General features: G+C 38.9%; 2 protein-coding genes across 3 annotated transcripts in view; both read right to left on the bottom strand.

The window, feature by feature from the left end:
* Window positions 1-12,453: 12,453 nt before the first annotated feature.
* Window positions 12,454-24,468, bottom strand: part of pudp (pseudouridine 5'-phosphatase) — a 59,957-nt gene continuing 47,942 nt past the window's right edge. The window contains exons 4-5 of one of the 2 annotated variants that reach the window (XM_055008631.1): window positions 17,196-17,267; window positions 12,454-12,815 (exon numbers count right to left, since the gene is read on the bottom strand). In XM_055008631.1, coding sequence (XP_054864606.1) covers window positions 12,639-12,815; window positions 17,196-17,267 — 249 coding nt within the window. In that variant the 3' untranslated portion in view covers window positions 12,454-12,638. The remainder of the gene's footprint in view (window positions 12,816-17,195; window positions 17,268-24,468) is intronic. The other variant, XM_055008632.1, reaches the window with a different exon arrangement.
* The window catches only part of sts (steroid sulfatase (microsomal), isozyme S), a 194,350-nt gene continuing 189,471 nt past the window's right edge, over window positions 19,590-24,468 (bottom strand). The window contains exon 11 of the transcript XR_008600860.1: window positions 19,590-22,044. The gene's annotated coding sequence lies outside the window, so the exon portion shown is untranslated. The remainder of the gene's footprint in view (window positions 22,045-24,468) is intronic.

Below are 24,468 nucleotides of genomic sequence, written 5' to 3'. Positions count from 1 at the left end.
TATTTCAGTTACTAAAGCACCACAAATGTAATTATTTTTCTGACCATTACATTGTAAACCAAAGCAATATACATAAAGAAACCCCATAAATGTGTAAATATGTTCATTTTCAATCACGTGGGTGACCTGATCATATAACAGTAGGTTGGATCCCTACAGAGTACAACACTTATTTATTAGAAATCATTCAAACCAAGGCAACAGCAGCAGTTTTCATGCCACATCGCCTTTAAGAAAAGACATTTTTGAAAAGACATAATATGATAATGTTACTGTCAGCTCGCTCCTTTGGGCTGCAGGAATGTTGACTTCAGATAAAAATGTAAATAATTCTGGTTGTCTGTGCAATAGAGACGTTATTTATTTATGTATGGATTGCTACCTGAGGCCTTGGGCAACAAATCTGAAGAAACCAAACACTCCTGTATGTGTGTGTTTGTGTACATTCTATTTATACATCCCAGTGAGGACTTTCACTTGAGTGCACACCAACTCACAGTTACTTGTGTCACTGTGTGGACAAAAACTGAGGTCCTCCCAGTTAGAAACCGCTTTCTGAAAGTTAAGATTTATAAGGGTTATATGGAGGTTTTCAGTTGTGACATTTCAGTTTAGCTGAAGGGGCTGCCTTATATCGATGTGTCCCCCACAGGAAATATATCAACAAACGTGTGTGTTATCCTATAAATGAAGGATGTCCAAATCTTTTTTTTTGTTGTTGTTGTTTTTGCCCTTGATTTGATCAATGTCATTTTATATTTTAACATTTTCCTTAATAATACTCACTCCAAGTACTTCAAGTACTGTAGATTGACTGTAAGACCTGGTTGTGCCACTAGGTTAAGCCTCTAAGTGTTTTGTACTGTAAATAGAAAGCATTGTGTATTACTTTTACACCATGAGCTGATGAAGTCTGGCACTTGGAAAATCTCATGTGCATACTAACCATTTTATACATGCGTGCAAAATGAACAGTAGAGCTGACAATATGGCTTTATTACACCATTTACCATCTATTAGAACATCTTTCCATTGCCTCTCTTATTATACATTATGCAATATTACCTAATGAATACATCCTACTGTACTATAAACATGTTGCTTCCTGCATCTTAGACTGTTGCCCACATACATTTCACAGGAAATCAAGGGGACCAGGTCTCTTGACAGCACCCTAAAGCCTTCGACACTTTTTATTGCACCCAGATGACCCCTTTATGGCATAATTTGCTTTCCTTTAAGCTGCAGTATTCCCTCAACTGTACACATGTATATTTCATGTCCTTTTATTGCCGTTGCAACAGGAGGCGTATCTGTAAAGTGGAAGGTCGCAGCAGTCGGCCTCACGGCGCTCTGTGGGGAGGCGTTTTGAGGAACACTAGTTATTCTACCGGCTTCAACGGAGGCTTTAAGCCACATAATGCATGCCTGAAAAGAGTAAAAGATTAACAGGGAGAGATAAAAAGAAACAGAAGGAAGACTGTGAGAGAGTGTGATGACTGTAGAAATGAGACGCCGGTGCTCTGTTACCTCGTTTGTCACTGTTCTCCGTCACAGGAAAGTAAAGTATTTGTGCTCCTTTTTACTTTCCATTTCTCTTTTTGCATTAGATCACTAGTTGAGCCCCCATAGCAAAGAATTTTTGAGAGAACAGCGGTGATATGTCAAAGCGTGATATTGAAGCAGTCGATGCAGAACATCTACCAAATGGACCGTTCCCTCACTGTTTGAACACTAGCTGTGTCATACAAGTGGAAAGGGAGGTGGAATAGATAGAAATGTGATTAAAAATTAAGTCACAAATCAATTCCGATGATAAATAATTCAACGGAGCAGTGCTACAGAGTCAAATTAAATGCATACAATATTGTTAATGTTTGATGGGTTAATTTTACTAAAACAAATAAATAAAAATGGGTTCTTGGAATGGGCTCTCATGCTGGAAACAAGAGGAGATCATGGTGGCATGTGGCAATACAGGGTGTCCCTAAAGTCTGGGCACAGGAAATCTCATTAACTATAATTTTTTTTTTTCCTCCACAGATTAAATATGCTTTTGTCGAAAAAGAAAGAGTTGGACTAGTACTTCTTAGTGGATACCATGGATGGACATATCAAAAGACTGGCTTAGGCTCAGGGTTAGGAAAGTGATTTTTGGGGGGCTAGCATGAATTTTAGCCATGATCAGCTGATACATTTGGTCATCCTGAATGGGGTTTGTCCATGACACTGTCCGTTTCTTTAAAATTTTTAACTACCTTCACCACCATGGAAAAGCCAAGTGGAATCCTCCTTGGATGACTTGCATTAAATTCATTTGCTATCTTTCGATATGTCCATCTTTCATGTCCACTGAGAAATACCAGTTTAGCTCTGTCTTCTTTCGGCAAAGCATATTTAATCTGTGTTGGCAAAAAAATTATAGTTACCGAGATTTCCTATGTGTCCAGACTTTAGGGACACCCTGTAGTAAACGCACCTTAGATTAGAGTGCTTTGGTAAACCTTACACCAAAATACTGGATATAAGGAAGCTCAGTTCAAGCAGAAAGATAACTATGAGCTTTTCCTCAACTATCATCTAGTTCTTTCACTTGGTTTTGCACACCAGCTTTCCTTTCATCTTGGCTGAAGAACATTTAAACCATCTTGTCTTCTTCCACTCTCTTTGCTGTCACTAAGGCTTAACTCATCCACCAACCCACTGCCACTAAGGCCCCATCTATAGCCCTCCAATTGGTTGTTACTGGGCCATTTTCCACTGGGTTCCCTGAAACTTTGTATGTTTTCTGACCACAACTGTAGACTCTCTTTCAGGGGCAATTTTGGGTGAGAAATAAGTATCTGTTCCAAGGTAGGTGATCCTGCTAAAAAAAAAAAAAAAAGAGCTGCTGTTTGGTTAAACTTGAAGAAAGCAAGAATCCTTAACATCCCCGTTAGATGTTACATAACAAACTTTTATTGTTTTTTTTTTTTTTTTTGCTATGTGCACATAGAACTGAAGTTATGTCCAGTGACTTTTTCATTGTATTTGTTGCACTTGGAGTTCATTACTTAGAGTTCCTGCAGTGGAAAACTGCCTGTTTATAGATTTCTATCATTTCTACATGTTCCACACAAAAGTCTTAGAAATAAACTTCTGCATTCATGTTAACTTGTGTTTCCCTCATTTAACTAACAGTTGGACCAGATAATGTTGTTATATAAAGTTAACTCTTCATCCAACTAGTTGTTGACTTTTTCACATTTCCTCATTTAAATGGTACCAATGCAAGATGCAGGATTATACATTAAAAGCACGGCAACCAGTGGCGGGGAAATTCCTCTGGTTGCTTGAAAGAATCAGGTCTGCATCATGTCTGCATTGGCTTCTTTTTCAGAGGTTACATCTATCTTTTGTATCTAGTCTAGGGGTTAAGGTAGCACTGAGATCATTATGGAAGCTCATGCATGTTGCTGGTCCACCTCTGAGATGTAACTGTGTTAGCTGATCCAGAATTAGGTGTTTACAACAGAAGGAACTATATTCAAATAAAGCCAACATACACACAAGACTAGATTGTAAAAGATGGTACCACCTGATCAGAATAGACCCAAAAAACATAAATGACTGGTATTTGTACAATGACAGATAACAGATTCTCTTACGGCTGCTGAACATCTCTGGTCCTTCTTTAGAACCTCATCTTGAAATTAGTCTCTTCCAATAACCATAACACTTTTACAAAATGCCTTTTTACTCCATGCATTCCAGCTGTGACAATTATAATTAATACTGCATTGTAAAAAATAAATAAAGTGATGCATTGCCTGGTGGACAGAACTACATTATCCCGGATTGAAACACTGTTCCTTATTTTTTCCCTATTGTGCCAGTAAAGTAAAACAAAATCTAGATAAATCATTATTCAGTGATATAAAACTCCCAAGATACCGAAAGACAACAAAGAAGTTACTCTTTAATTCCACAACGCGTTATTGCAAAACACGTTAATCTGATGTTGTTTGGCCTTAATTGTGCATTAAATACCATTTTGTGCTCATAAATCTGCTTCCCAACGTCATTCTCTTTATCACCTGCTCCCGTAATCAAATTTATTCTCTCATCACTGGAAAGCTGAATAAAACATGAGGCCTATTTGCATCACTGAGGAAGCATTGAGTCTCTGAGCAAGAGCAGAAAGCATATAGCGTCTGCATCCTATCTCATAACAGAGAAAGTGCTTCTTGCGGTCAGAGGCCTTCAATATCTTCATCTCCATAAAATCCCTTTTGGTTCAAGCCGAGGTTGTACACTTTGGCAGCAGAATACAAAATGGCATCCAGCAGAACTACTTCCATCGTATCTTGGCATTCTTCTGTGCTCTACCCTTCTTGGCAGTTTAGCAATAGCCTGTGCTTTTGAGATATGCAGACTCGAGATATGCTTTCACTTGGTGTTGAGAATAGAGAAATCTATCTAAAGTTGTGCCACCTTGCACATAGTAGAGTTATTTGTTTTGGCCAAGACTTTAAAAGAAAAGGAGGATTTCCTTAAGACTATTAACACAAAGATGTTGGCATGTGCAGAAGTGCTGCAGAGAATTTCGATGCAAACTTTTGAATTATGACCATTTCTGTCAGACAAATCAATAAAAGCACTGACATCTTTGTTAATTCTGTGGATTTCCTGATAAAAACACAGCTGCTCCTGGATAATAAATCCTGCAAAGACTTTCCAAATCCCCTTAAGAAAAACACACAAAAAAATGCATCCCTGCCTTCTCAAAGCTGCGAAGCTGACATGCAATCAGTGTGTTTTAATACTGAGACAAGACCGAAGGGAATGTACAGAGAAGCCTTCCTGCATTATCTGATGAGCTTCCCATCCGGCTTTCTCAACATTCAGTTTTGCGGCCCTTTAAGAATAAGGAAAAAAAAGGTTTTATGTTTAAAATTAGGTCATCCATACAATGTCTCTCCCTGGTGTCCAGTGTTTTGCCTGCAGAGAAGCCGCTTGTCTGAATGCTGATAAAAATCCGGATATAAAACTTGACGTTGAAGATGAATGTGTCCCACAGCCAGTCGCGCCTATCATTTGAGAGCACAGACGAGGACATGGGCCTGGGAAACATGTTGGGGAGCTATCTCTCTCTCGGCCCTCCTAACTCACAGGCAAGAATTAAAGTTGAAAAGGTTTGTGGCAAGGATAAAAGAGAAGGGTGATAGGCAGAGATGGGAATGAATGCAAATGTTGTGCAAAGCCTAAAGCGCTCTTGACAGATGTTGTTAACAGGTATGTTGAGAGACTCACCATGATGTGGGGGTATGTGCATGTCTGACTCTGTACAGTGACCTGCTGTAGCCAAAAGGCTGAAAGAAGATAGCGGTTTGACAAAAAGCTAGTCTGAAACGATCATTTTAGCCTTCAGCTGGAAACCATTATCGTCATACACGACGTTCCTTGCAAGCTGGATTTCATGAAAGCTGCATGCATAAAGACTCTGAGGTTGTAGAGATCATGACACTTTCAAATGCTTTCAGTTGGCAGACACAGTTTGGACACAGAAGCTGGCAAACATGTTGTGAAAGGATGCTACTTCCAGCTTAGGAACATTGGGGAATTGAAATTAAGCTTGCGTCTCTATAACCTCCTCAAGACCAGATTATTGTACCTCACTGTACCTGTATAGTGACAACTCTTCTCCTTCTTGTTTGCATGCTTTTAACTGGTACCATCAAATGAAAAGCATTCCACTTGTTCCAGTATTTGTTTTTGAAACCATTCATTGGTTGGCTTCCGGTTACATTTCAGAACTTTGCCACTCTGCCTCTTAGATCCTCAAACAAGCTGCTTTTAACTGTTCACCGATCGAGTCCAGTGGGGAAGAAAAGGCTGAGCCTTTGCAGTTGTGCAGCATTTGTCTTTTAATCAAATGTTCCTGCTTCATTGATATTTTCATGAAAAATCTGAAGACATACATGTTTTTAGTGGCTTTTGGTTGCTCCTAATGTTCTTAATATTTCATATATAGATTTTAGAAATTTATCTTAGAAGTTGCTTTCCTGATTGCCTGTTTTTGCTTCAACTACTTTTATCCTGTCTCAATGTTTTGCACATAATTTACTTGTTGCATGTCTGACTCCACTTAGAGCACTTTGGTCAACTCTGATTGTTGGATTGTGCTATTCTGCTGCAGTTCACGGAAAAGAGGATGATCTAGCAGTAATCTGGCCGGGTGTAAGGTGATGTTCAAGGTTTTTTAAAAGAGAAGTCTGTCTGACAGAACATAATTTACTGCAATTTAAATGTTCTTGGAAAAACTGACCTCGGTATTAATTTTATCTATAAGACACAGAGATGTCTGTACAAGTTGAATCTCCTGTTCCTGCTCTGTTTGCCCTTCCAAGGCAAATCCACATTCATTTAAATTTTCTTTCTATAGACTTTATGTGCCATTGCTGTCTCTAATATCTGATTTCCTCTAGAAGTAGCCTGGGTTAGACAAAAAAGCAAGTGTCTTTCATGTCATTTTAGTATGAGATATCCTGGGATACCTACATACTTTTTGCTTTTTCCTTTCGCCACAGTCATACTTACAACGTATTGCACACAGCATGCATATAATTGCATGGCATTTGGAATGCATCTTAAAACTTAAGACTGCAATTCCTTTGACTAAACATTGACATGCATGATGAGTTTCTGATAAAATTGCAAGCGGGATTACGGTACAAACACCAATGCTTGGTTTTTTTTTGTTTGTTTGTTTTTTTATCTCATCAAAAAAATGTTGAAGTTTACCATCAGTGGGTGGCTTTACCTCTCATCTCAGCTTGGTGGCACTAATAATAATGCAAACTTTTTTTTTCTTGGCCTTTTCTGTAAAATGTGGGTCTGTGATATGAAGCCATAAATAGTAAGCAGCCTTGTCTTATTTGTGATATGTTCCTTTCAGTATCACCGCTGTAACCCTGCAGTGGTTGTATATAGTTGGACTTTGTGAGTTTGCAGTTATTGAACTGTATCAAACAGGTTAAATAAAGCTATATGACTTATATCTTAAATGCTCAAATATATTAAAAATGAAGCTGTACATTTGCTATACATGCATGAGTTACATTCTCTGAACATCTGAAGGTCCTGGAAAAAAAAAAAAAAACATTTGCAATATGTCTGAAAATAACCCATAGCCTAATTAAATCTGGAATCAAAGTCAAGAAGAAAATGAATTAAAAATGAATGGAAATTGCATAATTATTATGCCTGGGGTTTGTGTTAAGGGTTTATTTATTTAATAATGAAAAGTTAACACATTTTCACAGTGTGGATGAAGACATTTTGTCTCATCTGGTGTTATTTTCAGGCATTCTTCTATTTAATTTAAAGGATGCACTTCAATCAATTACTGCATGGTAAGACTGTAAGGCAAAAACACACAAAAGAAAAAAAAAATCACACTTCAGGTCCTGAGAGTAAATGACATGTAAAACTACAGGGTGATGAGTGTGTAAGCAGGAAAATATTTTAAAAAATAATAATACAGCAGAGGAGGTCAGCCCCTCCTTGAGGATGAAAGGCCAGGAAGGCATGGAGGGGAAGTGGATGCAGTGAAATCCTATTTGAGTAGCCAGAGGGAACCGTGGCACCAGGATCCTCCGGCAAACCCCACGTTAAAGCCAGCTCGGCAAAAGGGGCGGGGCTACATGTGCATCGCAGTAAACGCAGAGGCAGACATGAGCAGAGAGAGATGAAAGACTGCAGCCTCTTTTACTGGATTACACTGAGCAGAGGAGTCGTGTCTTTGGCATTTCAATAAGACAGCTTAAACACAATGTATGACAAGGACAGTGCTGAGTGATCCGCCGTGTGCGTTCCAGAGCTGCCTACTTAAACATGATCACGTACTTTGAGTGACGTCCTAATGACAGCCATGATGACATACATGAGAACACTAATCTCATTATTTCAAGAACAGCAGTTCAATTCATCTAGCTAATTCACGTATGGGTTGTGAATTGATGTTTTCGAAAGACATCTAGTATAAGAAAGGGCTGAATTTTGCCTATGAATTAGTTTGAAGATCAGAGATATGACAGCACTAGTTTGCATTCATTCATCCATCCAGTTTTCTGGGGTTGGAGTTGGGTCATGGTGGCATGGAAGTCAGATATACAATCCATTCAGTGAATTCTTGGTCTACCCTGGGGTCTCCTCCCAGTTAGACTCAGAACTTACTGGAGGGATTACATATCTCATCTGACCCAGGAACACCATTGAATCCCCAGGTCAGATGAGATGTATTATGCCTCCAGTAAGTTGTGGGTCTACCCTAGGATCTCCTTCTTGTTAGACATACCTGAAACACCTGCAAAGAAAGGCACCAGGAGCTACTTAGATGCTCAAACCTCCTCTATGGGCTTCTTTTATGCAAAGGAGAGGCAACTCTACTCTGAGTTCAGCCACGCTTTAGAGTAAACCCACTTTGTTTGCTTGTATCCACAACCTCATTCTTTTAGTCACTACCCAGATCTCATGATCATAGGTAGGGATGTCCAATAATATCGGCCCATATTATCAGCCCGATATTGGCATAAAAATGTATTATCGGTCAATATCGTTACCATTTTTTTTTGCCTATCATGAAAACCGATAAAATAATGCCTGGATTTCGCCGGTATTTACCGGCATGCAAATGATCACATCATCAAACTGCGTCCTGAAGCGTGTAAACAACCATGCTGAATTCCCAGCGTGCGGCGCCGGCATTTGGCTCAGAAAAAGAAAAAGATAGGACTACATTGCCAGTCAGTTCATCTACCAATGGAATGAGGGGAACGCAGCTTTTGCTCTCAACCAAACTAAAATCACTAGCCAATGGGGAGTAGAGTGGGGGCGGGTCTTAAAAAGAGATCCAGCCACAGGTGAGTCCATTGTTGTCATGGTTACAGTGACGCTGTGGTGCTATCTCTCAGTGATCCAGAAATCTTTAACAAATCCGTGGATCCAGACTATAAGCCACATCACTGCCAAAATCTAATCACTTGGTCCTTGTGTCATTTCTGACCATCCCTAAAAATTTCATCCAAATCTGTTATTCCGCTTTTTTTTTTTTTTTTTGAGTAAGTTGTGCACAGACAAATAGATGGAAAGACAAACGTACACAGGTCGTCACATAACTATATCGCGCTCCCTGGCAGAGCAAGTAAAAATAAATGGTGCCTCTCATGGTTGGAAGAGCCAAACAGAAACAGCAAGCCCCTTGGCTGCTGGTGCAAAAAAAAAAATAAAAATTAAAGGAGCCAGGTGCCTGCTTCTGCACCGAACTGAACAGTGTTGCCAACTTGACGACTTTCTCGCTAAATCTGGCGACTTTCCAAAGCCTCCTGGCGATTTTTTTGACAAAAGCAACTAGCAACAAATCTAGCGACTTTTTCTGGTGTTTTGGAGACTCTGACATGAAAGCTGGGATCATTCTGCAGTTACTGTCCTCAACGAGCAGCAGGTGGCGCTGTGAGCTCCTCCCAAAGCACAAGCGGTCGGTCCAGTAACCTCGCAGCATCCCACTGTCTGATTAGAGGAGACCCACATCACACAAGTCGTTGCAGATCCCGTCCTGGCTTACAGAGCGGGATGTAAATGAAAATGTTCATTAATTGTGATACTAAAATAAATCCCTGAATTTAGCCTCTAGTATAAAAACACATTTTGGGTGTTTTATATTCACTTTTTGTCTCTCCCACAATGCTATTCCTCTCTCCTACAATGTTGATTACAACTACATGCAAACGGAAAGTTATGCAAATTAGGTGATGATGTCATTTAGCGACTTCTAGCGACTTTTAGGACAGCCAATAGCTACTTTCCTTACTGAGGAGTTGGCAACACTGGCTCTGAAACTCGTTTACCGGGAGCAACAGCCACCGCTGATGTAGCGACATCACACTGACCGGGTTTGTGATTTAAAAACACGTGTGCTCGTTCATTGCAGAACACGGCTTGTCGTTCACCAGATCCCTGCTACTCCTTAATCTGTGTATGAAGTTGGCTGAAGATAAAAATTTTTCGTCAAAACTGTCCGTGTCAAATCAACATGCTGGTTACATAAATACACATGGCATAGCACAAGCATTTAAGAAATGAGCACTTGAATGTTTTTGTTATTTGAACCGAACTATAGTTTGCTGTTATAAACTATATTTTTATTTATTTATTTATTTGCACTGTAACTGTTTACATAGTTGTATTTCAGAATAAATAGTGCAAATGGTGCACATATTGTTAAAAGATGAATCAAGGTCCTTTTCCATGTCTTTTACTGATTGGTTGCTAAACAATATACGTGCAGCATGTTGTAGTCAGATGGAGAACCTCCCACCACCTACTGACCTTTTTAGCATTACTGTAATCTGCATTCTGACTTTGTGAAGGCAGATATCTTAATTTCTTATTAATTAGCTAGATTCTACCCCAACCCCCACCCAAAAGCAAGAAAGTTCAGGTTTAGGATTATTTTTCCCTTTAAGCCCTGCAAGTGTGGCTGCAGTAACAAGCTTGCTGTGCCTGACTAACAATGTGTTGTGTATTAAGAAGCAGAACATTCCAGAGCAACACACAAAGACCTAAAGACCCTCTCCCAATGCTGTAAATTTGGTAAGACACCATTCCAGGAGACAGCTAGCCCAAAAATCACCTCCAAATGGAACATCTGCTGATTGGGTGTTCACTACTAAGGACTACTCACTTTTGGAGACAACAGGATGCCTCCTACCTCCACTAGAATCTGATAAGGGTCATAAAGTGTCAACTGTGAGGAAAACCACACCTCTGCAGGACTGGCATTCTGACCTTCTGATCTCTCAGTACGTAACACACAGAACTTGGTATGCAGGAATGGATTGAACAGCTTATATCAGAACATTAAAGAAATGCAGCATCACCGGGATGATGATCTGGACTCAGTTTCTGATACCAGGTTGATCAGGACCAGGATGGAAGAAGAACACATCAAATCTGAGGTGTTTGTGGAAGATGCACACACATGACGCCAACACACCCCTTAGGAGGAACACACCCATGATTGGTTAGATGCTGATTTGAATTTGGCTCCAAAGTTTTCTGTATAGAGGAAAGTCACTGGAATGCAACTAAGTTTCTCTTTGGGGCTTTTTCTAGTTTTGCTTTGGGCTTTTAAAAACTTGGCTTACTTAGACTGTCTTAGGCTTGACTTCAAGAAAGGTTGGGTTTTATGAAGAACACTGAGCTTTTAGAAAATCTCTGGTAAGAATGGGCTTTGTAACAAAGGATCTTAGAAAAATTGACTCTCGGAAGAATGCCACTAGATTTAGGAATTCTCAAAAGCTCAAAGCTTTGAGAAGTGGCTTGGGTCATTTTGTGGCACAAGTTTTCTCACCTTCATGTCATTAATTCAATGAAAAAATAATCCCAACACTTGTTTAAGTGTTGAAAAACATATATTGTCACATATTTTTCAAGCACTGTGCTGTAAAATTGCTTCATTTGGAAATAACTGAAAGTGGCTTTTATAGCTGGAGGCTCTCAGTAGATGATTTCAGGTTTGATGTTGTGAGATAATGTAAAAAAAAAAAAGTTTTTATGCTGAACATGGGCATTCAATAACAGTCAGTTTCCATAAATTACAAAAGGACATATTTTACCCACCTAACCCTAGTGCTGTAGCAGATAGCTTCAGTTGTGTGTTCCCAGTTTCTGAGATTTGTGATTTTTCTGCAGTAAAAGTGAACAGAATTTCATTTGCACTGCATCAGAAATTATATCTGACAAACTCAACAGCAATGTAACCTTTGAAACACAGTGTCCCTGTTACTCTGGATATTGTACAATGTCCTTATGATAAAGTTGCATTTCGCTTGACCTAGACAAGCCAAATTCAAGCCCTAACAGAAACGATTTTGGGTTTAAATATTTTTGAATGTTTTGGGAGGTGTAAATGACTTTCTGTTCACCAATAAGCAGAAAGTGGGAAGGTATATACACTACCATTCAAAAGTTTAGGGTCATTTAAAAATTTGCTTATTTTTAAAAGAAGAGCAGTTTTTTTTTTCAATGAAGATAACATTAAATGAATCAGAAATACATTCTAAACATTGTTAATGTGGTAAATGACTATTGTAGCTGGAAACAGCTGATTTTTAATGGAATATCTCCATAGAGGTACAGAGGAACATTTCCAGCAACCATCACTCCTGTGTTCTAATGCTACATTGTGTTAGCTAATTGTGTTGAAAGACTCATTGGTGATTAGAAAACCCTTGTACAATTATGTTAGCCATGAATAAAAGTGAGAGTTTCCATGGAAACTATGAGATTGCCTCGGTGACCCAAAACTATTTAACGGTAGTGTACGTAAAATTCTCACCCCCTAAGATTAAATGACACAAGAAAGCTTTCAAAAAAACATCACAACATTGAATTAAGTAGCGTAAACTCAACTTTGTGAAATAATATGATTTATTATCTAATAGATGGCAGTTAAATGTCATTTACTGGCCTCAACATAAAGTCACCCACAACATTATGAGACAGGCAGGAAACAAAACTGTATTTCCTCTCTCCATCATCACACTCAAAGAACAAAGACTGAATTATACGGTGTGGTTTCAGCTTTGCTATCTGGCTCAGTCGTATGCCGGCAGGCCAAAGAGCTGCGGCTCAAACTCCTCCATGCTCCTGAGTCGCAGCGTGGCCTCCTGGGTAAGGCTGGGGTCCAGGTTGTCGTCAGGAATCATCACCGCCTGCATGCCGGCAGCCAGCGCCGCTTTCACGCCGTTGGGAGCGTCTTCAAACACCAAGCACTGAGCAAAGACAGGAGAGAGGACAGAAAAACAAAATGATATTATCCTATAAGCCTGTTAGGTCTACAGGATTTCACCCTGTAGATGCTAAAACAAGCATAATGGGAAACAGGAGTGCCATTTCCATTTTCAGTGTGTTTGACTTGACATTCCTCAGGGAAGCGACGTTTACCTTTGTCAGAATATCCATTTAATCTACCATTTGAAGAACGGTGTCCCAAAGAGTCCCACTTCATTGGCTTTGCTGATATAGAAAATATTCTTTTACTCTCAAACTGATCTGGGGCACTGTGACTAATATTATAGTCATTGTCAATTAATCAGTTCGCTGTTTAGTCGTTAAAATGGTATACAGTTACAGCTAGGGATGTCCAATAACCGATATGCCGATATTGTCCAACTCTGAATTTCCGATTCTGACGTCAACCGATACCGATACCGATATATGTGGGCTTAGAAAAAATTCCAAACCACAGACATATTGTTAGTAAGGCACAGCAAGCTTGTTCCTGCAGCCACACTTGCAGGGCTTAAAGGGAAAATAATCCTAAACCTCACCTTTATTGCTTTTGGTTGGGATTCAGAATACAATCTAGCTAACTAATAAGAAATTAAGATATCTGCCTTCACAAACTCAGACTACAGACTATAGTAATACCAAAAAAGGTCAGTAGGTTGTGGTAGGTACTCCATCTGCCTACAAAGTGGTGTAAATATATTGTTTAGCAACAGACAAGACAGGAAAAGACATGGAGAAAGGACACTGATTCATCTTTTAACAATATGTATCATCATCATCAAAAAAATTTACGAGCGCATTAAGAATTGTGTCCATGCTCTGTCTGGTGTGACTATTCAGTGAAAACACACATTATTTGAGCTTTTCAGAAAAACTTTTCTAAAATGCTTGTGCTATGCCATGTGTATTTATGGAACCAGCATGCTGATTTGACACGGACAGTTCTGACAAAGCATTTCTATCTTCAGCCAGTTTCTACACAGATTAACGAGTGGCTGAGATCTGGTGAAAGACAAGCCGTGTTCTGCAATGAACGTGAATGTGCGTATTTTTTAATCGCAAACCCGGTCAGTCATTGATGCCGGTATCTCAGCGGTGGCTGTTGCTTCCGACAAGTGAGTTGTGAGTTTCAGAGCGGACAGCAGCTTTATGGGTCTGACTCGTGACGTGGTACAGAAGCAAGCACCAGGCTCCTTCCTTTTTTTTGCACCAGCAACCAAAGGGCTTGCTGTCTCTGTTTAACTCTTCTAACCACGCGAAGTGCCATTTTTATTTTTTTAAGGAACGCGGCGGAGTTATGTGATGATCGGCGTATGATTGTCCTTCCGTCTATTTATCTGTGAACAACATTAGGCTATTCAAAAAAGCTGAATAATGGATTTGGATGAAATTTTCAGGGAAGGTCAGAAATGACACAATCTCATTAGATTTTGGTAGTGATGCGGCTTATCGTCTGGATCCACGGATTTGTTAAAAATTTCTGTATCATTGAGAGATAGCACCATGGCATCACTGTAACTATGACAAGTGAACGCTATGTCAGCTGACTGCTGATGATCACATGATTGCGATCCTACTACAAATCCACCGCTGTGCACTTGCCAGTTGGAAATTATACAACGACTGAGCAGCTTTGGTGGAATACTGCGCTCTCTGAGTGCCAGTAAGGACTCAACTGTAGCTGGATCTCAAAGTGTTTCTCAGACCCGCCCCCACTCTGCTTCCCATTGGCTAGTGATATTAGTTTGGTTGAGAGCAAAAGCTGCGTTCCCCTCATTCTATTGGTAGACGAATTCCATTGGCAATGTTGTCCTATCATTTTTTGGGTTTTTTTTCCGAGTCAAACGCCGGCACCGCATGCCAGAAATCTGACATGGTGCCATAATATTTTAAGCCATGCATTTGTTTACACATTTCATGATGCAGTTTGATGATGTGATCATTTGCGCGCCGGGAAATGGCAGTGAAATCCAGGCATTATTTTATCGGTTTTCATGATAGGCAAAAAAAAAAAAACAAAAAACGATAACGATATGGACTGATAATACATTTTTACGTCAATATCGGGTCAATAATATCGGTGGGCCGATATTAACGGACATCCCTAGTTTCAGCACTTAATAGCAACAGCTCGCAATCCAAAATTGCAGTCTCTGTGATTTGGTAATTGCAACGTTTCAAATTGTGACTTGGATTACAGATTAGTTTGGTGTTTGGCCCCACAGTGTTTCACAAAACCCATCAAAAAGATGACATCCTCAAATGTCTCATTTTGTCCACAACTCAAAGATTTTAGGTTTTCTGTCATCAAGGATGAAAGAAACCAGAAAATATTTACATTTAAAAAGGTAGAACCAGAAGATGATCCAAGTTAATATGAGAACAAAGTACACTTTTGAATTCAGATTTCTCTTTTTTTTTTTGAAACCACTGATGTTGAATGTGGAGGAAACTCCTGGTGCTGCAACAACATATTCTATCAAGAATTATAACAATGAGCAAAATAATTCCACTTCCATTTTATTCTGAGGCATTCGTGTAGATACATCAACCAGATTGCGCCAACATGTAGATATTTTGGTTTCATCCAGTAATTTATCATAAAAACATGTATATGGAAGCAAATCAGACTCATCAGATTCTGAATTTTAAAAGCTGCTGACGCCCACCACGGCTCCTTGGGGCCACAGTTCAGTAAAATCGGAAAGATATTCACAGATTCAGAATTCCACCATCAATAACTCATTATAAACGATGCCTCTTTTCCATCGCTGTAAGGTAGACAATGTGCTACAAGCCTAGTTTTATCAACAGTAGCTGTCTTTCAAGCTGCAGAAATAACATTGGTGTCAACAGAAGCCAGTTGAAGGCTGCAGTGATTCTGGTGACACTACAGTGTATCAGAGAGAAGCTATTGAATATTTGTGTCTCTCTTTGCTGTTGCAGCAGTTTTGCAATTTGCAGACGGTCCCTGTTCACTCCATAGACATCAATGGTGTCTTTCAATGTGCTATCTTTATATAGCACCAATTACAGTCAAATTGTCTTGAGATGCTTTACAGAACCCATATGCCTGAACCCCAGAGCAAGCCAAAAGGCGACAGTGGCAAGGAAAACACCCTTTTAACAGGGAAAAAAACCTCGAGCAGAACCCGGCTCTAATGTGGGGGGACCCATCTGCCTGCTGGCCGGGCGGGTTGACTTAGGCATTTATTGATTCACTAAAATACTGTAGAGTACAGACCACATCAGCATGATTATAAGCATCCTCTGGTAAATGAACAACCAGATACTGATGTCTCTCACCATATGGACTTCAGGAGATGACTGGGGGATGATAAACTGTGACCTACTGGTTGGGTTCTCTCTGTTCTCATGTTTCTTACATGTTTGTCTCCTGACAGCCGGGTCCTAATGTTTTTTGAGCAACACACCATACTATGACGTTTTTACAATGATGGTTCTACTATGGAACCAGTTTGACATGTTCAGGTGTTCTTTGTGTGAAAACTCAGAGATTTCAGGGATCAGAAGGTGGTTTTCAACTTTCTTTGTTAACTTTCTGCTTCAACTTTAAATTAAATTTCCTTCACTAAGCCAGCCCTCTGGACTTCCAGGAAGCTGTGTTCCTATTGGCTGTCCAGGTGGCTGTGTTCCTATTGGCTGTCCAGGTGGCTGCTTGGTGTTATCAGGAACACCTGAGCAGCTCACTATCTTCCTGCTTTATGTGGCTGCAGACAAACATTTCTTCTGCTTCCCTTCACCACTGAACCGGGTTTGGTTCCGTTGCTTTAGGTTGTTCTTTAGGCGTTGGCTTGCAGCTTCCAGCAGTAAAATCATCTTTAATGTGTTTCTTGGTGTGTTTTAGGGCTTTGTACTGGATAGTTGTCTTGGTAAATGTGGTTCTTTAGCCACAGTTAGCACATGGTACTAATGTGTGCAGTGATTAGTGGATTTGGTGCAGCTGAGTTGTGTCTTTATCTTGGCTGTAGTGAGTCTTCAGAGGTTTTTGGTCAGACACATTCTGTATTCTTGTTTGAGAACCAAGGTTGGTTGTCCAGAAGGTAAGAGTTCCTGTCCTGATTCTCTGTTCTCAGAGGTTCTCTGGTAGGCTGCAGGAGACTTTAGTGTTTGGGTTGTACTAGTTTGGTTTTTGTATGGTTTCATTTGGACGACTATCTTGAGGCCCCTCCATGTGGTTTAGTGAGGTTTTCTGGAACAGTTCTACAAAGCAACCTGCAGCAGAAGAGACTTTGAGAGTTTTTAGGAAGTTCTGGAGACCAGACTTTAGAGCAGCAGAAACATTTGTCAGCAGTTTGAGCAGGAGAAGGTGAGCTTCAGAGTAGAAATGAGACAGAAACCTTCTTGACCCGTGTGGTGAGGTCCTGTAACAAGAGTTTGAGCAGGTTGTGAAGAGTCTGTAGTTCTTTGGTCTGAAAGCACAAGAATCGACTCATTAAAGGAGAAAACAGGAGATATTGTTGGTTCTTCTGTCACTCTGCAGTTTCCAGTTTCCTTAGACTGAATATAAAGTTTATATTTTAAATGATTTCCCATGTGAGCCCAAGAAGACTTCAATAAACTCCCTCCATCCCCTGGACACAACAGATTTTATTACCATGTTAAATCTTTTTTTTAAATATGTTTTTTGTTTTAATCATAGTTTTAGCGTAGTTTTTTCTTTTTTCACAGTTTTGTCATGTGTAAAGGTGCTAAACAAATAAAGCTCAATTGATAAACTGAATAACTGACTAACTTGTGATTGTGACAACAGAAGTATTTTCATTGTGATTTAAGGGTTTGTTTCATTTCTAAGGTTGAGGTAAAAATCTTGACAGAAAAAAAAGATTAAAGAAATAAACTACATTTTTAAAAAGTAATTAAATCAAAGGAAAAAAATTTAATACAACAAAAATTTAAAAAGAAAATTAAACATTAAATACAATTAAATTATATTAACCAGACAAAATAATTAAATAAACAGAAGATACAAAACGTAATTATGAAATTAAACAAAATTTATTAAACAAAAATATGAAACATTGAAGATTAAATATTTTAGATAAACATTTAAAAAATAAAATTAAACAAGAATATTACATTTTTCAAAAATACAAAACATTAAATTAGATTATTAAACCTTTAAAAATACAAAACATTGAATTAAAAATTAAATGTTTAATTGGAAAATTAAATCTTAAAGACAATAAAACTTTAAATAGGAATTAAACAGAAAATACAATGAAGCATTTAAAAAGAAAATTAAACATTGAAAGGTGGTAAAACATTTAAAAAGAAAAACCTTAAAGATTTAATCGAAAAATTAAACACGGGGAAAGAAAAGGAAATTTTTCAAACAAGCCGATAAAACATTTGAAAAAACAAACATTAAAAAGACAAAACATTTGGAAATCAAATCAGACATTAGAAAAGAATAAAAGGTGAGAAAAGAGCAAAACTAAACATTTAAGAAGAAACTGAAGACAAAACATTTGAAAAGACACCAGTTAAACTTTAGAAGATCAAATTAAACAGAAGAAACAATAAAATGATCAAAAGAGCAAAAACAGATAAAGGCCTTTAAGTGTTTTCTAGTCTGAAATGAAAACATCAAGTTGTTTCTTCAAACATTTCCTCTTTCTATGTTCTTGGTTTGATTGTGGACAGATTTACTAAGAACTCATTTCAGAAAACTGCTTTCCAGATAAAGTCTACTAGTAGTTGAAGGCATTGATCAAACTAATGTTACCTTCTGATCTCCACAAACTTTACTGTTCAGTGAAATGAATCAAAGTTTGAGTATTTCTAAAAAACCCACAGGTGAAGGTCTGAGAAGAACTCAGATGGATGATCTAAAAGTGAAATCAAGACTCATGGTCACAAGTTTTAAGGCTTCTGTTAACCATAAAGTTCAAACTAACAGAGAAGTACTGAGAAACTTTTAAAATTTCAGTCCTCAGACTGTCTGAAGGTTCAAACTAACAGAGAAGTACTGAGAAACCTTTAAGATTTCAGTCCTCAGACTGTCTGAAGGTTCAAACTAACAGAGAACTACTCAGGAACTTAGAGGATTTCAGTCCTTGGAGTGTCTGAAGGTTCAAACTAACAGAGAACTACTCAGGAACTTAGAAGATATCAGTCCTTGGACTGTCTGAAAGTTAAATCTAACAGAGAACTACTGTGGGACTTGGAAAATTTCAGCCCTCAGACTGTGTGAAAGCTCAGGTCCTGAGGACTCGGGAGGTGTGGAGGCTTTGGAAAGTCTTGGAACTGAGGGTTCCACCCTCCAGCACAAAGGCTGAAGTCCAACCTCCTGAGTCAAGACTCGAGTCAAAAAAAAAAAACTCGGAAACGACAAAAAATAGATGATAAATGCGCAAAAAAAAGGAGAATTAGTATCTGAGCGAGTAGCTCAGGGGAAAAGAAGAGTGACTACAGACTGGAAGGTCGCAGGTTCAAGACCCGCCACTGGCTCTTTTCTTTCTTTGTCTTTGTCAGAATTTTGATAAAATCTAAGCAGGGTCTGGTCTTGAACCAGCGACCTGCAGCTCCATAGGCAAATCCTTAACTCACTGAGCTACAGATCAGATACAAAGAAATAAATTCGTCGTCCCTTTGACATCGTAGTTCCTGAAGTGACCACATGGGTGGAGCCAAGGCGGAGTCTGGGTGGAGTCAGGGCGGAGAGTAGGCGGGGAGGTGGGTGGCGGCCTCCCCCCTCTACTCCCCCACCTCTCCCCACCGCCCACCACACCTTCCCCCGCCCCACGAGTTCTTCGAGTCTCCACGAGTTCTTCGAGTCTCCACAGGTTTTCCTGAGTTTCTGGAGTTTCCACCAGGTCAGAGGCAGAACAAGTTGTCATGAAGAGGTGTTGAAGTCGGTCAGGATGGACTGACTTTTTACAGCGACTAGAAGGAAGACGACTAGAAGAGCAGGTCTTTAACCACCATCCATAAAATCCATGGAGTCGCTCCAGAGAAATGAAGGAAGGTCAACTTTTATCAACCTCCATCCAGATGTTCAACTTCATATCTTGGACATTTTTAGCACCACAAACCTTTAGTATCACACTTTATCATTTATTAGGACTTTAATGGAATCCACCAGCAGATTTAATTTTTGTTGACAAATTTTATTCTTGTCGTCGTGGGACTGCAGTATTTAAAACTCTACCTTCTATTTGACCTCATGTTTATTAGTTTTAGTGGAGAAAGTTATTTTAATTGTCAATTAATCTCTTAAAAATCAAATAAATTTGGTTAGTCAAGAGCTTTAAATTTCTTACTTTGTCATATTTTCAGTATGACAAAAAAATATAAAAATAAAGCGTCTTGAGACAATTTGACCTGTAACTGGCATTATATAAATAAAATAGAATTTAAATTGTATGTATCTTGTAATGTTGGAGTAATTCAGCCATATATGTTGGAAAACACATTTTCTTTGTCCATTAATCTGTAGTTTTCTCCAGTAATTCATTTCTTGTTTTGGTTTATAAAATGTCAAACCCAAATATATTCAGTTTACTGTCATAAAAACCAAAAAGATTTACATTCATGATGCAGGAATCAGTTTTTCACTTTTTTATCTTAGTTTAGTCAGAAAGATAGTTGATAATGTGTGAATTGTTGCAGCTTGTGAGCCGTAGAAGGTTTTAATCTTTGGGGCAGAGTGTCAAAAAACATTTAGAAACCAACATCAACAAAACACTCAACAAAGATTTGAACATCATTAAAGGGAAATCCAACTTTTGCATGACAATGTCTAATTAAAGGACATTTATTTCCAACGTAAATGTGTGATATTCATCCTCTGGAGCTTTCTCTTCACATCGTCTTCCACCTGGACTGGTTTGGTCTGGAGCATGTGCAACAAACATTTGAAAAACTGCACTTTAGCATCAATGAATGACACTGAAGTTTAATCTCTACATAAATGAGACTGAGTCTGGATGTGCTGCTCTGTCATTAACTCCTAAGTTTAGGGAAAGTTCAAACAAAAGAGCACAGTTCAGATAAGACTTGAGAATGAGCTTATTTTGAACAAACATCTCAGACTTTCTGAGCTTCAGCACCTACAGCAAGATATTTTAACAACAAGCAACTCAAGAGATCCAGAAGTTGGAGAGAGTTAGCTTTAGCTGAGCCAAAGAACATGTGGGATGCTAACCTAGCAAACATTTCAGACTTTTCTCTGTGAATTCTGAGAAATAATTTCCTATTTAATGACAGAGCTACACATCTTAACTCAGTCTCATGAAAACAGACTCTAATTCAGTGTCATCCATCCATATTAAAGTGCAGTTACCCAAAATGTTTGTTGCATGAGCTCCAACAAAACCTGTCCAGGTAGAAGGCCACTTTGACAAACAGGAAGTGGAAGATTCCAAGCAGATTTATAGAAGGGGGAACCGGACTGTACTAAGTGTGGTCGAGTATAGAGGGGTGTTTTGTGGGTTTTTAAGGCTGATAATGATTATTAGTGAGACATTTGGAGTAGATATTCATTTGCAGTAAATGAAAATATTTAAAATCTTGGCGTTAAACTTACAAGTACACAAACTCTAACAGAAAACTTTGTTGATACGTTTTTGTTTTGTTTACAGATGTTAAGTTAAAAGAGTTTTATTTGTGACGGATAACCAATCAAATCACTCCAGAAGACAGAGCGACCACAGATAGATAAAGGTTCAGAGCCAAAGTAGCACCATTTTTAAATTGATTTATTACCATAAATCAGTAAAAAATAAAATACTGATAATCAGTAAATCAGTCAGCCCACAATTACTACAATTCTACAATGTATGTCTCTTTGCTTTGACTTGTTATTTGTACAATCTACGATGTATATGATGGTGTTTTTTCATACCAAAGGCTCTACTATGATGTTTTCTAAGAGACATACGATGCTGCTCTGGTTGTTCTGGCTCTGGGCTGCTGCACTCCTCCTCTGTTGTTTTCTGGATTGTACTCAGCTTCATGTCTTCGTCCACCCGGCCTCCGTTGACTCGTCCCGCCTGCCGTCTCTGGAGCTGAAGCTGGATTGGAACAGACCAAAGTACAGTCCAATCATGATGCCAGCTTCCTCTCAAAAGGCTCCTTCATCTGGCAGGTGGCAGCACTTCTTCTGAGGGGAAGCTGAGCTGGTCCAGCAGAACTTTGGAGATGTGTTCCAGTGGTTGGTGGATGTGTGGGGAGATAGAGAGGGACCTTTGAATTGTTCACAAAGGAAAACAGGGAATCAATTGGTAGTTTTAGTTTAGGGTGCTACTGCGGTGTGTTTTGGGCTTTAAGAGGTGAACAGAAAGAGTTTTTTTTTTTGTATTGATTGTCTTTTACTTTGTTCCTGATTGGAATGCCCATCAATGTCAACATGAAGTTCACTTTTAGTTCTGTTTATTTATTTTTATTTTACTAACACCCATTTGTTTTTAACCCCCTCACATGTTGTGTTGTTGTAAACTTACTCTTTCAAATAAATACTCGTCAAACCCTCTGGAAACCAGCGTTTGGACTGTTTTTGTGTTGCTCCTCACCTACGTCAGACAGCCGGGACACAACAACGTTTTGTGGACTAAAGGCTTTTCTATGACGTTTTTAGAGCGACATGCTATACTATGATGTTTTTAGACCAAAGGCTATACCATGACATTTGTTGGACGACATGCTATACTATGACGTTTTTAGAGCGACATGCTACACTACGAGATTTTTAGAGCGACATGCTATACTCTGACGTTTTTGGAGCGACATGCTATAGTATGACATTTTTAGACCAAAGGCTACACTCTGACATTTTTTGAGTGACATTCTATACTATGACGTTTGTTGGACGACATGCTATACTATGACGTTTTAAGAGCAACATGCTAAACTATGACAATTTTAGAGCGACATGCTATACTATGGACATTTTCTGGACCAAAGGCTATACTATGATGTTTGTTGGGAACATGCTATACTATAGGCTTTTTTAATTGACATATTACTATGATGTGTTTTTTGTTTGTGTTTTTTTGTTTTTTAGCAACATATAATAATTTGAACAGTTTTAAAAATTACTATACTTTTACTTGTGCAATGAAATATTATTCTTTTTAGGCAAAGGCCATGTTTGATTACATATAGGCTATTAAATAAATGTTTATTAAAAACTAAAAATCATTAAAAAAAATAATAACCAACTTAGGCATTTACTGAGTCACTAAAATAGTGTAGAGTCTACGGCCACATCAGCATTATTATAAGCATCCTCTGGTAAATGCACAGCCATATACTGTAGGAAATCTAGCTGATCTCATCATGATGTCCACTTACCATATGGACTTCAGGAGATGATTAGATGATGATAAACTGTGACCTGCTGGTTGGGTTCTCTCTGTTCTCATATTTCCTCCATGTTTGTCTCCTGATGCTGCCTTACTTCAGCCAGTCCATGAGCAACAGAAAACACAGTTTGCCTTGTATCCATTGCCAGGGGTTCCACTCTTCCCACTCCAGTCTGTACATTTGCAAACGTTTTTGCTTCTTTAGACGTGGTGGAGTTTCAGGTGTAGACATTTTTAAACGTGCGGGTGCAGCAGCGTCTGTAACCAGGCAACCAGAGACGGGACCGGACATGCAGAGACGTCTGAAGTCTGTCCACTGGACCTGGCATCAGGTCCTCGCTTCATTGGTCCTACGAAGATGAAATTGGCTGCCCTTAATATTTCCTGTGTTTTATTTTATTCATTATGCAGTTTTGATGAGTGTGTGACAGACGTGTACGGGGCATTTATGAAAATACGGAACTTGCGTCCCGTATTGATTCAATACGGGACGCAACAATTAGTTGTCAAATAAAGGACGTTTCCGTATTTTAAGGGACGGGTGGCAACCCTACAGAGCAGTGTAAAGAAACTGGTCACCTAGCAAACTGAATTAGTCTAGGTAACACTTTGTTTAATATGTGTGTTTTCTGCTCAAGTTAATGTCCTGGTTTGATTCATTTTAAATTACTCCTGATCTTGAAAGGTTTTAAACTGTGCAGTCAAAGTAGTTCCAACTGTGAGCGAATAGTTTGAAATGAACTGCCCTAGACTGCCCTGTTCATAACCAACCATTCTTTCACAGCTATATCAAGAGTTATTGTGCAATGATAGATAAATGCAGCCCATTTTTCAACTGTTTCCTGTTTAGTATGTGTACCCTCCTCTTAATTTGTTCTAAAAGAAGTGTCTAATGAGGCAGTCTAGACTTTCAGTCAGGTTAAGTCATTTTTCCCATTGGTGGTTTGCATTATATAGCTTTGTTTTTCTCTGTTCTAGGAACTATTGTTAAATCATCTTTATGTGAGACTTGGTTCTCGTTTGGAGCATATTCTCGGACGCATGCCTCTGGATCTGGACTTCTTAGAGTTCACTTGCACACAAGAACTTGTGTTTTTAAATGCTTTATCCAACCAAGTAGAAGTTTGCCCAGCTATTTTAAATGCACTGACACAGCTACACCATCTTATCAGCTCAGAAAAAGAAAACAGGAATCAGTACATTGCAACTGTGCACTCAGAGAGAGGAGCAGCTGGGCGACAAAGAATGGTCACATCCCCAGAGCACCTGTACAACTTACTGGAACTTAATATGTCTGTCCCATGTA

The sequence above is a fragment of the Amphiprion ocellaris genome, chromosome 24, assembly GCF_022539595.1.
Source record: "Amphiprion ocellaris isolate individual 3 ecotype Okinawa chromosome 24, ASM2253959v1, whole genome shotgun sequence".
Taxonomy (NCBI): Eukaryota; Metazoa; Chordata; class Actinopteri; family Pomacentridae; genus Amphiprion; species Amphiprion ocellaris.
The sequence above is the reverse complement of the archived record's forward strand: the minus strand, read 5'-3'. Positions and strand labels throughout refer to the sequence as shown.